This window comes from Garra rufa, chromosome 8 (assembly GCF_049309525.1).
Source record: "Garra rufa chromosome 8, GarRuf1.0, whole genome shotgun sequence".
Taxonomy (NCBI): domain Eukaryota; kingdom Metazoa; phylum Chordata; class Actinopteri; order Cypriniformes; family Cyprinidae; genus Garra; species Garra rufa.
This window is the reverse complement of record NC_133368.1, coordinates 52,158,213-52,174,350: the sequence shown is the minus strand read 5'-3', so window position 1 is coordinate 52,174,350 and position 16,138 is coordinate 52,158,213. Positions and strand designations below refer to the sequence as shown.

Below are 16,138 nucleotides of genomic sequence, written 5' to 3'. Positions count from 1 at the left end.
AATACAATTATTCTTACAAATATATTAAAATGAATAATTTAGGCGCTTTATTATCGATCGCTGAATCTCGTCAACGCCCCACCTCTGCACGTATGTATAATATCTGAGATATAAACCTATTAAAGTAATGAAATGCTTAGTTATTAACTTTAATAGTTGTACACACACACACACACACACACACACACACACAATCTTTCATTTTATATTTCATATTTATATTTATTATTTAAATATATATATTTAAAATTGTATTATATTTTTTAAATGAAATTTAATTAATTATATAATAAATTAAAGTAAAAATATATAATTTTTATGCACGTTTAAGTGCTTTATCGATCACTGAATCTTATTAACGCCCCGCCCTGTCACTCTCAAGCCCCGCCCCCACTGACAGTCAGCCAACCCGAGCTCGCGAATGATTGACAGGCAGAGAGATGTTCTGATTGGAGGAGCAACTGTCACAGAGACAGGTGTGATTTTCAGTAGCAAAAGTTTATTTGCGATATTAAAACTGACTTTCCTCTACTCCGATACGACGGTAGACTTTTATTTTACCTCAGTATAACCAGACCAGCACATGTAAAATACATTTTCAGTAACATCTGCGCACTTCAGTCGCTAAATACAACAAAAGGCGTCGTTTGATTCGTGTCCGTCAGCGAAATTGGCGCCGATCAGATGAAGCGCAGACGTGAGGAAAACTGCAGGCGGTTGAAATGAAACTTCCCTCGCCGGAACCGCGAGCAGGAAAGGCTGGAAAAGCGGAAATAAACAGTCGCGCTACACGCCGAAAGAGGAACTGCAGTTATGGGCGGAATATGAGAGGCTAGTGCGTACTAGAAACAACAACACGAGCCGCACTGCGAGGGTGAGTGAGGATGTGGATCACTCCTGAAGAAGTCGTGCTGCTGAAAAACGCGCTCAAGCTCTGGGTGACCGACAGATCCAACGATTATTTCCTCCTGCAGCACCGACGAGGACATGGAGACACCGGGGGGAAAATCACAGGTGAGTCCCCACTTCACATTCACCTCACCCTGGGGTTAATCACCAGCTGATGGTCCGAGTGCAGTCTGGATCGGCTCTGAGGTAAACCCCAGTCTTTTGTCTGCTAACAGCTAGATCTGAAGTCAACACTTACATCCTGGTTTCCCTTTTGTCTCTGCTGGGAGTTTCCTTCATGGAAAAGACCACGACAAACATTCACAAGAGCTGCTGTGGCTCTCATATGATCATCTGGAATAGAAGTGGAAGGTTTCAGACAGGAGTCAGTGAACAAAACAAAGCTGTAAACCCCTCGAAATAACAGATTTATTCATTTTTGCTGTTTGACGACTGTTTTAAGGTCAAAGTTCTTGCAAAACTTCAGTGGCTGAGTTTTATAGGAGTTTGTGGCTCTTCTGGTTTATTTTAACCTGTTGTGAGGTACAGAATTGCCTTGTAAAAGTGAGCAGATAGTAAAGCTCAAACATCAACGTGAATTTTCACTTTAACACTTTTTTTTTGTAGCTGACAGACATTAAACACTAAACACTGATGCTTTGCTCTCTCTGATGTTTAATATGAATGTATTTGTTATGTTTTAATTATTTAAGGCATCAAACATATAGTCTATAAAACTTTATCTGTCAGATAATTGCACTGAACTGATTGTGTGTTTATAAGCAGGATTAATGACTTTATGAGGCTGAGATTGAACTCATTTTACAAACTGGATTTTGTAGATTTGGAAAACTGACCAGTGTTCTGTATACACACACACAATGTATTTAGATAAATATAAATTATATATATATACACTGCTGCTCAAAAGTTTGGAATCAGTAAGGCTTGTAATGTTTTTTTAAAGACGTCTCTTATGCTCATCAAGACATTTATTTGATCAAAAATACAGACAAAACAGTTAAATTCCAAAATGTTATTACAATATAAAATAATGGTTTTTAATTTTAATATACTTTAAAATATAATTTATTCCTGTGATGCGACGCTGAATTTTCATCAGCTGTTCCTCCAGTCTTCAGTGTCACATGATCCTTTAGAAATCATTCTAGCTGGTTTATTATTAGAATTATCAATGTTGGAAACAGTTGTGCTGACAAATATTTGTAGCAATAGCCGCAAATACATTGTATGGGTCAAAATTGTCGATTTTTCTTGTATGCCAAAAATCATTAGGATATTATTTAAAGATCATGTTCCATTTTGTAAATTTCCTACCGTAAATATATCAACTTAATGTTGGATTAGTAATATAGATTGCTAAGAACTTCATTTGGACAACTTTAAAGGCAATTTTTTCAATATTTAGATTTTTTTGCACCCTCAGATTGCAGAGCAAGTATTGTGCTATTCTTACAAACCTCACATCAATGGAAAGCTTATTTATTATTTTATATATAAAACGGCCCATTATGACTGGTTTTGTGGTCCAGGGTCACATATTGTTAGAAAACCTTTTTATTTTAAATAACCTAATAGCCTTTTTAACATTTTATTGATCAAAAAAAATCTGAAAAAAGTAATATATCAGCATATTAGCATGATTTCTGAAGGATCATGTGACACTGAAGACTGCAGTAATGATGCTGAAAATGCAGCTTTGATCACAGAAATAAATTACATTTTAAAATAGAAAACAGTTCTTTTTAATTGAAATAATATTTCACAATATTACAGTTTTTTTCAGTATTTTTGATCAAATAAATGCAGCCTTGATGAGCAGAAGAAACGTCTTTAACAACCATCTTACTGATCCCAAACCTTTGAGCAGCAGTCAGTGTATATAAAATATGAGGTCTAAACCTATTAAATAAATGAAATGAAATTAATCAAAATACATTTATGTGTGTAAGTAGCTGCGTTTCCGTTACCCCTTAAATTGTGCAAATTGAAATTGTGAATTGAAAATATGCCTAATGGAAACGCGTCAATTGCGCAAAAACTCCCATATATCGCAAAAAAGTTTTTAGGCTCGCATGAGGTGGTTTTTCAGGCAATTTAAAAAAAGGAATATTTCGCAAAACACCAATGGAAACAGTCACATTTGAATAAATATTGCCAAAATCCCACAAAAATCTGTTGCCATGATTTATCGCCAGAGGAAAAAATGACGTTTAGTTGCGGTTAATGGAAACGCCGTCATTTCGAATTACTTTTTTAATTGAAGTTTATAAAATATCGCTAAAGTTTTGTGCAAATCTGTAATGGAAACACACCTAGTGTTAACCTTAGTTTCATGACTCCTCTTGATCTATTAGTCTTGAGTCACTGAATCATGTCTTTTACATCTGTCTTAGATATCTTCTAGAAGCGGTAAAGGCAGTGAGGCATTGTGTAATGAGTCGATCCGCTGTGTTTGGTGTTTAACAAACACTCTAAAGACATCACTGTGTCCTATTGCTTAGAAGTAGCTTGTGTGACGTTTATAGTGTGCTGTTTTATGTACAAATAGAGATCTGATGTATTATCCCTGACTGTCAGAGTCTGTTAGTGTGGTGTAGATGTGATCAGGGGTATACAGCGTTGCCCTGAGGACATGAGTGTGTTTGAGAGTCATTCCAGGAGAGCCGGTTATTTGTCTTCTCCTCTTTCTCTTTCTGTGTTGTGTGGACAGGATCAGGAACAGCAAACATCAGGCTCTTTTTGTGTCCTGCTGCGTGTTTCCAGACTCTAAGCTGAGTGCACTGAAGCTCACCTGCTTCCTCTGAACACCTTTACTGCGGTGTTCATGACACAAATGGGATCTTGTGCTGGTGAAGGTTCAGCAGATTTTTTGAATGTGTTTGATTGGCTGATGGAGTGTGACATCATCACAAATGAGCTTAATAATGCGTGTCTGATTTACTGCGAGTGCTGACACAGTTTCACAGCGTTTAGTGAGTGTGATATAATCTGACTTTTTTTCTGAATTTTACTTTATTTATTTATTTTGTAAAAATCTAAATAATTGTATTATACAAATATTATATTAATATTTTTTTTAAATGTATATAAGAGGGCCATATGAAGCGTTTTATTTTTTTAAATAATTACTGTTCTTTTTTTTCTTTTTTTTTTCTTTTTTTTCTTTTTTTTTTTTTTAACTAATTCTATATTTTTTTCCCTCTCCCCCCACAAATTCAGATTTTTCATTTCATTTCTTCGGTTTTACAACAAGTTATTTTTTAAGTTTGCAAATTCCCTACTGTTTTTTATTTTATTTTAAAAATACCTTTTTTTCCTTGTTTTATTTTTTTTCTGGATTTTACTTTTTTTTTGTTTTTTTTTGTTTTGGAAAACCAAAGCTAATAATTATATTTTGTTATTAATATTTCTTATTAGTTAACAAAATGTATAATAAGAGGGCCATATGAAACATTTTATTTTTAATAAAAACTGTTGTCTTTTTTTTTTTTTTTTTTTTACAAATTCTATATCTGTTTCTTTTCTTTTTTTTTATAAAAATCAAAAAGAGTAATTATATTATATTAATTGTATATAATATATATATATAATAAGGGCCATATGAATTATTTTTTAATATTGTTGTTTATTTTTTTTAATCATAGCCTGAATTTTACAACAATTTATAATATTTGCAAATTATTATTATTTTTTTTTATTTATTATTACAATTTATTTGTTCAACAATTTCCACATTCAGTCCCCCTTTCTGGATTCTTTTTCAATGAATTAATTACATTTTAATAAAAAACAAAACAAACCGAAACATGTCTAATCAGTTGAAATATTACAAAAGATAATAATAATAACAGAGCCCTATGAAATGTTTTATTTTTTTAAGAAGCTCTGTTATTTTTTTTAATGAAAAAACAAAACAAAAAAAAACAAATAAAAAATCATGCCTAATTAATGAAAATTATAAAAATGTATGTGATTTATTTATTTATCATTCTTTATTTTCTAAGTTTCCAGTTCCTTTTTCTTTCCTTTTTCTTTTCTTTTCTGATATGGAATTAAAAATCTATGAAATCATGTGAGCAGTGAAAGAGCAGTAAAATGCTGAGTTTGAGTCTGGCTGTAGCTCAGTATGGTTTGTGAACGTTTGTGTTCAGTCTGATCTGATTTAGCAGACGCTGTTGTTACTCCACACAAGAGCTTCTGCTTCTCCATCAGCTGGTCAATGTCCTGCAGGAGGAAATGCTGCATGAGATTGTGTTAGACAGAGATCATGAGGTCCGTGATGAAGGTTACGAGTCTTCATCAGTTTGACTGAAGCGTCATTGGCTCTGGAACAGCAGCTGTCATCAATGCCACTCAAACACTTTAGCTTTTCTTTTTTTAATTTCAGCAGCTGCTTAGCATAGCTTTAGCAGGAGACCGGAAACACTAATTTTCTCCAAAATATTCACTAACAGTCCATTTACAATCAGTATAGAGCTTTACATTATCAACATAGGACTCTGAAATTAGTTTTTTATGGATATATATAAGCATTAAGTATCTCTATTTGCAAAGTATTCATAGATTCAGTTTTTAATTTTTCTGTGTTCCATTTTTATGGTCAAATTGATTTTAGTAATTTAAAAATCATGTCTAATTAATATATTTTTACAAAGTTACCAAACTTTTAGCAAAAGTTTTATTTTTCTCAAATTCTTGTTTTTTGGTCTATTTTCTGATTCAATTTTAGTGGTTAATTACATTTAAGTGATTAATTAAAAAGCTTGACTAATTGATTGAAACCATGAAATTTATGTCATTTATTGAAAGTTCCTAAATTTAGCTTTATTCTTCCCAAGTTCCTCTTTTCTGTTTGATCTTTTTCTGGATTTCATGTTAATGGTTTAATTTTAATAGTCAACCAAATTTAATTCATAGCACTTTGATAGTCTGTAAACATATTAACATTTTCACAATAATGATGCCTTAAGAAATGTTTTAGTTTTTAGAAATTATTAGTTTTTTCTTTAAAAATCCTTCTTTTTTTTTATCAAAATCATAAAACTTTTGCTTTTCTTGTTTTAATTTCAGCAGCTGCTGGTTTCAGCAGGAGAATAGAGAGTCAGAAAACAATCATTTTCTCCAAAATATTCAGTAACAGTCCATTTACAATCAATATAGAGCTGTAAATCATCTACATAGAACTCTATGAAATGAGTTTATATGCATATATAAGCATCTCTAATGATGGTATTTGCTAAATATTGATAGATTCAGTGAGTTCAGACTCTGAAGATTTGTCAGAGTGATTCAAACTAACCACTCCTGAGTCTTTTTGAATCGTTTATTAAAAGAATCAGCTCAGAAGAGTCATTTTACCACAGGTTTGCAGTATGAAGACATGTTTATCGAAATGCTTTTTTTGAGCATCTCTAAACATGTCATCAGTGCTTTCGTGCAGAGTTTTGAATGCGGCTGGAATAGGAAAGTGAAACTTTCTCATGAAGCTGTTAAATCAGGCCGAATGAGGTGCAGTATAAGAATAACTCATGCGGCACGCAGCCACGCTCCTGTAAACACACACATTCATCAACAATACCACAGCAGCAGAAAATATCAGTCCTCTGACAGTGAGATAGACGTGACTATGATAGTGCTATCAATTTATGTTTGCATTTTAATGATTAAACTATAAATACAATCATTTGTGCAATTTGCTAAACATTCTCAACATTTTACAATGCAAAAAAGCCGTATCTTATTTAGTATTTTTGATTTGTTTCTAGTCAAAATAAATGCTCTAGTCTAAATTCTAAACTTTTTGTCCTTATTGATACATTTGACATTTCTGTCTTTATTGATACATTTTGTGGTGTCTTTTGTCCTTATTGATACAGTAAAGAATTTTTTTTGGTCCTTTTTACAGTTATTACATTTTCTTTTGTCTTTATTGGTACCTTAACTTTTTTTTTTTTATTGAAACTTTTTGTCCTTATTCATACATTTATGATACTTTTATGGTGCTTTTTGTTCTTATTGATACATTTATGACATTTTTTGTCCTTATTGATACAATTATTTATTTTTTGTCTTTATTGGTACCTTTATGATACTTTGTTTCTAGTCAAAATATCAAAAAATTCTCAAATTAAGATGCATTTACTAGATGACATAAATGACATAAGATATTTAGTGTTGTTTAAGCAAATGCACTTCTTAAAACAAAAGGATTTTGCTTCTTTTAAGCAAACTGCATTTATTTTTTTGTTTTTTCCCCTTAAACAAGACTATTTCTGACATTTTTGTCTTTATTGATACTTTTATGATGCTTTTTGTCCTTACTGATACATTTATGACATTTTTGTTGTCTTTATTGATACATTTATGACTTTTTTTTCTTTTTTGTTGTCTTTATTGATACATTTATGACTTTTTTGTTGTCTTTATTGATACATTTATGACTTTTTTTTTCTTTTTTGTTGTCTTTATTGATACATTTATGACTTTTTTTTTCTTTTTTGTTGTCTTTATTGATACATTTATGACTTTTTTTTCTTTTTTGTTGTCTTTATTGATACATTTATGACTTTTTTGTTGTCTTTATTGATACATTTATGACTTTTTTTTTCTTTTTTGTTGTCTTTATTGATACATTTATGACTTTTTTTTCTTTTTTGTTGTCTTTATTGATACATTTATGACTTTTTTGTTGTCTTTATTGATACATTTATGACTTTTTTTTTCTTTTTTGTTGTCTTTATTGATACATTTATGACTTTTTTTTCTTTTTTGTTGTCTTTATTGATACATTTATGACTTTTTTGTTGTCTTTATTGATACATTTATGACTTTTTTTTTCTTTTTTGTTGTCTTTATTGATACATTTATGACTTTTTTTTCTTTTTTGTTGTCTTTATTGATACATTTATGACTTTTTTTTTCTTTTTTGTTGTCTTTATTGATACATTTATGACTTTTTTTTCTTTTTTGTTGTCTTTATTGATACATTTATGACTTTTTTTTCTTTTTTGTTGTCTTTATTGATACATTTATGACTTTTTTTTCTTTTTTGTTGTCTTTATTGATACATTTATGACTTTTTTTGTCCTTACTGATACATTTATGACTTTTTTTGTCTTTATTGATACATTTATGAATTTCTTTTGTCCTTATTGATACGTTTATCATAAAATCATAAACGAATCAATAAGGACAAAATAAATTCGTAAATGTATCAATAAAGACAAAAAATGTCATACATTTTTTTTTGTCTAATCATTTGAATTTATTCAACGTTTTTACAGTAATATTGACCTAAGAAATGTTTGTTTGTTTGTTTCTTTCTTTTTCTTAAATTGTTTTGTTTTGTTTTAATTTTTCAGGATTTATGGTTTTCACACATCACTGAGCTAACAATTAAAATTAATTGGTAATAAATCGTAATATTACCTTTTGATTCATTCATCCAAATTGTGCCAAATGACACAGTTATTTCCTTTTTAATTTTCTTGTCCATGTTTTTCGCATCATGGAAATCAAAAGGCCCTTTGAGCTGTCAGTAATGTCATTGCAGCAGTAATGCATTGAGTGCTGTGTTTCTGTGCTGCAGGTTTGCTGGTGGGCGCCTTGGACACGGTGTTGGACTCGAATGCGCGCGTGGCACCGTTCCGGATCGTTCTACATGTTCCGGGGTCACAGGTCAGCTGGATCATAGCCAGCGGTGAGAGCTCATGTTCAGTGTGTTTGCATTTCTCACGCTCGTGTCACACACTCTTCATTAACACCAGTGTGTCATGCTGTCTGTAGCACACGCATGTGACCGCCTTATCTTATTAATATTTTTCCCAAATTCTGTTTTATTTCATTTTTGATTTTTCTGTTTCATTTTAATGGTTAAATTCAATTTTAGGAATTAAAAATCATGTCTAATTAATATATTATATTGTTACAAAGTTGCCAGACTTTTAGCAAAAGTTTTTTTTTCCCCCAAATTCCTGTTTTCTGGTTTTATTTTTTGATTCCATTTTAGTGGTTACTTAGATTTGGGTAATTAAGAAACTTGTCTAATTAATTGAAGCCATAAAATGTATGTCATTTAATAAAAGTTTCTAAATTTTACTTTATTCTCCCCAAATTCCTCTTTTCTGTTTTATTTTTTTCTGGATTCCATGTTAATGGTTTAATTTGTCTAATTAATTGAATTGATAACACTTTGACAATCTATAAATTTATTAACATTTTCACAATAATAGAAATGTTTTCTTTTTTAGAAATTATTTTTTATTTTTCCACAATTTTTTCCCCCAAATTTCTTTTGTTTTCTCCACGATTTTTTAATTAAAATCATGAAACTTTTGCTATTTAACAGCAGTTTATTAAAAGTTCAATTTTAATGTTTCTGTGTTAATATATTAACTTTCTGGATCACATTTTAATGATTTACTTAATTACGGATTGATACGTTTATGACTTTTTTTGTTCTTATTGATACATTTATAATATTTTTATGGTGTTTTTATCTTTATTGATATAGTAATGATCATTTTTGTCCTTATTGATACATTTTTGACTTTTTATTATTCTTAATGATACATTAATGATAATTTTTCTCCTTATTGATACATTTATGATACTTTTTGTCCTTATTGATACATTTATAATACTTTGATGTTGCTTTTTGTCCTTATTGATACATGTTTTTTCCTTATTCATACATTTCTGACTTTTTTTGCCCTTATTGATACATATATGATACTTTTGTGGTGCTTTTTGTCCTTATTGATACATTAATGATATTTTTTGTCCTTGTGGATACATTTATAATACTAAAATTGATTGATTGTTTTTGTTTTTATTTTTTACAGAAATATGGCTCTATATTTCTTTTTTTGCCAGAAATGCTGTATTCTGTTTTCTCTTCATTTATTATTTGACACAAATGCTGGTAATAAAATGAAGGCATAAATCATAACCGTTTATTTCAGTTATTGAATGTGTGTGTTTGCAGGAGCCACAATAGAGGAAGTGCAGAAACACTGGAAATGGCTGGAACAGAACCTGCTGCCGTACATGGCCGTGTTTGAGAATAAAGAAGATGCTGCCAGTTTTGTACAGGGCAAAGTGAAAGTACGTCCTCCTTACAGACGCACACAAACATTACATTCAGTTCAGGCTCTAAATGTCTCTATATGTGTAGGGTTTAATCGCAGAGGAGGTTTTGGGCAGCCAGGCTGCTCGGGAGGATGATCCGGCACGCTTTCGGGAAGATCTGGCGCGGTTTGAGCAGCGCTTCGGTCTTCCTCAGCGAGAGAAACTGGTGACGCATTACTCCTGCTGCTGCTGGAAGGGCCGCGTGCCGCGCCAGGGCTCACTGTACCTCACCACCAACCACATCGCCTTCTACTCCTTCTTACTGGGCAAAGAGGGTGAGGATCAAATAATCAGTTAAATGCTGATCTCATTTGAACAGTTTTTGTGTAACCCAGGCGTGTTGTTTTTGCACTCAGTGAAGCTGTTAGTTCCGTGGGCTGAAGTGACGCGGCTGGAACGCGTGTCGGTGGGTTTGCTGACGGACGTGATCCGCGTTCACACCAGACGGAAACAGAGGGATTTCTCCATGTTTCTGAACGTGGACGAGGTGATGAGGGTCATGTGTCAGCTGGCTGATATCGCCCTCCGCAGGCTGCTGGACAGCGGCGGACTCACACTCGACCAGACGCTGCAGGAGTCCACCAACATCACCAAGAGGTGAACGTCTGCATCACATCGGCAATCACATTTACATCACATCCACATCTGCTTCACATCACATCTGTTATGATACAGTAAGACATCTGTTGTGAATCTGTTTATGGACCCCACTGAATAGCACTTATTTTCCATCCAGCCAATCATCAGCAGGATTTTTATTCTTACATACTTCCTTCACTAAAGGGGAAGTTCATGTACGAGAAAGACAGTGAAAACAAATAAAGCAGAACAGAGAGCAACAGTCTGCAGAATATAGAGATGAAAGTTGTGAATCAAACGCTGGTGGTAAAGTGTTTTCTGGTGTTTCTTAGAGATTCAGAAGAGCAGCTGCAGTAGAGCTTCTAAAGGGCGATTAATGATTATATGAAATAAGTGCACCAGTCGTGAGGGTGTGGGTTGCATGTGCATGTAAACTCCTGCTGGTGCTGTGAGCCATGCGCTAGGTGTGAAAACTACATTTGCATATGTAGCTGCATGTGTATTTATAGAGCAGTAGGTTTGTTCTCTGCTGCTTTGATGTTCGGAAGCTTTCATCCATTTCCGATCTACAAATAAGCAGCGGTTGTATTGATTTTAATAGTCAGATGTGTTGAAGTTGGCATTATCCTGTAGTCAGATGCATGATCATGGTTGTCTGTTTCACAGGGTGTTGGAGGAACAGGCCCTCAGGCAGTACGTGCTCTCTCTCTTTGGCCTGCCGCGGGCCGAGCGTCTGCAGGAAGTGATGTCGTGCTCGATTTGGACCCCTCACGCCCGCTGCCACACGCCTGGCACGGTCTACACCACAGACGGGTATCTGTGCTTCAGCAGCCGTGAGGAGGGCCAGTGTACTCTCATCATACCCCTCGCAGAGGTACTCATCACATGACACTCAGAGAATAGCAGCAGCTGCAGAGTAACTGTGTTATAGGAAGAGTTCACCCAAAAATTAACATTCTGCTATGTATTATTTGCGTTTAGCAGAATATCTGCTCGCTTACACTTTCAAGCTGCAAAAAGGACAAAAAGCACCATGTCAGAAGTGTATGAATAAGAACAAAAGGCACCATAAATGTATCAATAAGGACAAAAAATTTCATAAATGTATCAATAAGGACAAACCCCCATAAATGTATCAATAATGACAAAAAATTACATAAATGTATCAATAAGGACAAAAAGCACCATGTCAGAAATGTATGAATAATGACAAAAGGCACCATAAAAGTATCATAAATGTATCAATAAGGACAAAAAATTTCATAAATGTATCAATAAGGACAAAAAATGTCATTAATGTATCAATAAGGACAAAACCCCCATAAATGTATCATAAATGTATCAATAATGACAAAAAAATTTTCATAAATGTATCAATAAGGACAAAAAAAATGTCATTAATGTATCAATAAGGACAAAACCCCCATAAATGTATCATAAATGTATCAATAATGACAAAATTTTTTTCATAAATGTATCAATAAGGACAAAAAAAAAATTCATAAATGTATCAATAAGGACAAAAAATGTCATTAATGTATCAATAAGGACAAAACCCCCATAAATGTATCATAAATGTATCAATAAGGACAAAAAAAATTCATAAATGTATCAATAAGGACAAAACCCCCATAAAAGTATCATAAATGTATCAATAAGGACAAAAAAACTTGAAAACATGAAACAATGCCATTTCAACTGTAAAGCAGCTCTTCAAAAGACAAAAGAGTCATTATTCAGATTTATTTAAGCCCACACTAATCAAGCCAAAGGTGACAGTGGCAACGAACCCAAACTCCATAAGGAGACAGAAATGGAGAAAATCTTGAGAGAAAGCACTCATGTGATTTCCTCAATAAAACCTTCATTTGTTTGTTTGTGTGCAGATCCTGTCCGTTGAGAAGGCTGAGAGCACCAGTTCTCTCCCTAACCCAGTCATCATCAGCGTCCGCTGTAAGCGAGCGTTCCAGCTCATCGAGCTGCTCCATCGGGACGAGCTGGTGGAGAACGTCAGGGACCGACTGCGCGCTCTGCACTGGAAACAGGCCATGATCCGCGAACACGACCAGCGCAAGAAATCCACCGTACGAATGCTTAAACTCTCTGTTTGATCCTCTCTAGCTTAATCTGTCAAAGAGATCTCAGTGAGGGCAGCTCACAGATTTCATTGACATTTAAACACAAACCTTAGTACATATCAGAGTAGGTCACTAGTAATAATTCATGGATGTCTTGATCATGCATTCATCACTGCACATGATGCTAAACATGCACATTTAGCAAATATATGTGAAGGTACAGACTGAATATTATCAAAAATGAATTTTTTTAATGCAAAACTAATTCTGTTAACGCAGCATGTTTTCTCTCTAGATCTCCGCCGCACCATACTACACCTTCTGTTACGACACCGTCCAATCAGACGAAGAGGACAGCAGCGTCATCATCTCTGATAAAGCTCTGCGGCACACAGACGTCATGTCCACATTTCACCCCAGCCAATCAGACACACAGAACAAGACTAGTGTGAGTAACACTGATCACTGATTTGACTGCCTCTGAGACACTGTGATCATTTATTGTCATATTTTTATTTTTTCGGTTTTAATTTTAGTTAGTTTTAGGTTTTGTGTTTTAAGAATATGTCTTTAGTTTTTATTCATTTTATTTCAGTTTTAGTTTTAGTGAGTGGTGCATCAAGTTAAACTAAAGTAGATTGAGAAATGTTGCCTTTGCAACCCGCTGAAATAAAATGAAAAAATCTAATGTTTTTTTTTTAATGGTTTTTATTTTAGTTTTAGTTTTATTTTTAATAATTTGAACTTTAATAAGCCTGGTACACAGTTACAATACATACATGAACTAAATGAAGATGTTGTAATCTTATTTTGCACCACAATATAAATACATTTTATTTTTTTAATAATTCTAAATATTTGATTAACTTATGTACTGTCTGTATTCAAATGATCAAATAAATAATAATAATAAAAAAATAAACTTTTAAAATGGATGCATAACAATTAATGAGAGTTTGAAAATTAAAAAATAATGTCACAGTTTACTCCTGCTCATTTTGTTCCAAATATACATGTAACCAAACAGTTTCTGGTCCCCATTGACTTCCATAGTCTTCTTTTTTTGTCAATGGCTACATTTTGGTTACCAACATTCTTCAAAATCTCTTTTTTGTAGTCAACAGAAGAAAGAAACTCATACAGGTCACAAAAATGCTAGAAATGTATAAATTGGGACAAAAAGCACCATACAAGTATCATAAATGTATCAAAAAGGCCAACAAATGTCACAAATGTATCAATAAGGACACAAAGCACCATTTAAGTATGACATAAATAGATCAATCAGGACAAAAAGCACCATAAAAATATCATAAATGTATCAATAAGGACAAAAAAGTCAGAAATGTATCAATCCGGGCAAAAAGCACCATTAAAATGTGTCATAAATGTATCAATAAGGACAAAAAATTGATCAATCAGGACAAAAAATAATGCCATAAATGTATCAATAAGGACAAAAAATGTCAGAAATGTATCAATCCGGGCAAAAAGCACCATTAAAGTGTCATAAATGTATCAATAAGGACAAAAAATGCCATAAATGTATCGATAAGGACAAAAAGCACCATAAAAGTATCATAATTTTATCAATCAGAACAAAAAATGACAGAAATGTATCAATCCGGGCAAAAAGCACCATTAAAGTGTGTCATAAATGTATCAATAAGGACAAAAATCTATCAATAAGGACAAAAAAATGACAAAAATGTATCAATAAGGACAAAAAGCACCATAAAAGTATCATAAATGAATCAATCAGGACAAAAAATGTATCAATAAAGACAGAAATGCCAGAAATGTATCAATTGGGGGAAAAGCACCATAAATGTTTCAATAAGGACAAAAAGTCAGAAATGTATCATAAGCACGGATGCATTTCAATAATGAGAGTCTGAAGATAAAAAAACAAAACATCTTAAAGGTAGTTAAAGATGGTTAACCCAAAAATGTATATTTCTTCAAAATCTCTTCTATGTTCAACAGAAGAAAGAAACTCGTACAGGTTTGGACCAACTTGAGGGAGAGTAAATAATGACAGAATTTTAATTTTTGAGTAAACTGTCCCTTTAGTTCTTAAAATACACTTTATGCAAATGTAGATCCCTCTATGCAAATAACTTCTTCTCTTTTTGCTGTATTGTGAGGTCAAACATGGACTGAACATGTATTCTTCTCCATCAGAACATGGAGCAGGTTCGAGAGCGCTTGTGGGATGATCACTTCACGGAGTTTGGTCGAGGAGTTCACATGTTCCGCACGGATAAGATCTGTAAACTGGTTGCTCTGGGGATCCCTGAGTCTCTGCGTGGAGAGCTGTGGCTCAACTTCTCCGGTGAGAGATGCAAACGAAGCAAGAGAGAAGTCGAAAGGGTGACACAGAACAAAAGAAAGTCATTCTATATTTGTCCGACTCAAGCCTTTGACCAGCGACTCGCTTCCTCTTCTGCTGCTTTGTGTAGAGATAGGCATATCAACACTCTTTATTTGGTTATTTGTTTGGATCATCTGCTCATCATACGCAGTTTTACCACAGCTTTACCACATGATCATCCTAAATGTAACGCAATTACTTTTTTGAAAAACGTCTCTTTTGCTTACCAAGGCTAAGTTTATTTAATCAAAATTACAGTAAAATTTTTTAAATATTATTATAATTTAAAACAGCTGTTTTCTATGTGAATAACTGGTGAAGTGTAATTTATTCCTGTGATCAAAGCTGAATTTTCAGCATCATTACTCCAGTCTTCAGTGTCACATCATTCTAATATGCTGATTTGCTGCTCAAGAAGCATTCTGATTATTAGCATTACTAAAAACAGTTGTGCTCCGCAATATTTTTATGATACACCCCCATTCAACCATTTCTTCTTCTTTCTCTCTCGGCTTTCTCGCTTCTAATCAAGGGTCGCCGCAGTGGAGTGATCCGCACAGCCGATTTGGCACATGTTTTACGCCGGATGCCATTCAACCATTTAATGCTTTGAAATAAAATTAATAGTTTTATTCATCAAGGCCACATTAAATTGATCAAAAGTGTCAGTGCAGACATTTATAATGTTTCAAAAGATTTTTATTTCAAATAAATGCTGTTCTTTCAAACTTTCTATTCATCTGTGAATCCTGAAAAATAAAATATATGATGGTTTCCATAGAAATATTGTGCAGCACAAGTGTTTTACTTTTTGATTTTCTCACTTTATAAAGTATTATGACTTTATTCTTTTAGTATTTCGGCTTTATTCTCGTAGTTTACAGGCCAAAGAGGATGCCCTACAGAAAAGGGGATAGAGTCTTGTACAGTCAGACCAGGAACACACTGAATAAAGAGATCTGAGTGGCTATAAGGACCTATGCAAAAAGGTTAGAAGATCAGTTCACTTCGAATGATCCAAGTTCAGTGTGGAATGGTCTGAAAGCCATCACAAACTACAAGACAC

At 33.2% G+C, this 16,138-nt stretch overlaps 1 protein-coding gene across 1 annotated transcript in view; it reads left to right on the top strand.

Moving 5' to 3' along the window:
* Window positions 1–495: 495 nt before the first annotated feature.
* Window positions 496–16,138, top strand: part of LOC141340260 (TBC1 domain family member 8-like) — a 36,124-nt gene continuing 20,481 nt past the window's right edge. Inside the window, exons 1-9 of the mRNA XM_073845182.1 lie at window positions 496–1,014; window positions 8,501–8,611; window positions 9,899–10,017; window positions 10,088–10,316; window positions 10,398–10,638; window positions 11,287–11,494; window positions 12,507–12,704; window positions 12,994–13,146; window positions 14,883–15,033. Of these exons, the coding sequence (XP_073701283.1) occupies window positions 885–1,014; window positions 8,501–8,611; window positions 9,899–10,017; window positions 10,088–10,316; window positions 10,398–10,638; window positions 11,287–11,494; window positions 12,507–12,704; window positions 12,994–13,146; window positions 14,883–15,033 (1,540 nt within the window). The 5' untranslated portion in view covers window positions 496–884. The remainder of the gene's footprint in view (window positions 1,015–8,500; window positions 8,612–9,898; window positions 10,018–10,087; window positions 10,317–10,397; window positions 10,639–11,286; window positions 11,495–12,506; window positions 12,705–12,993; window positions 13,147–14,882; window positions 15,034–16,138) is intronic.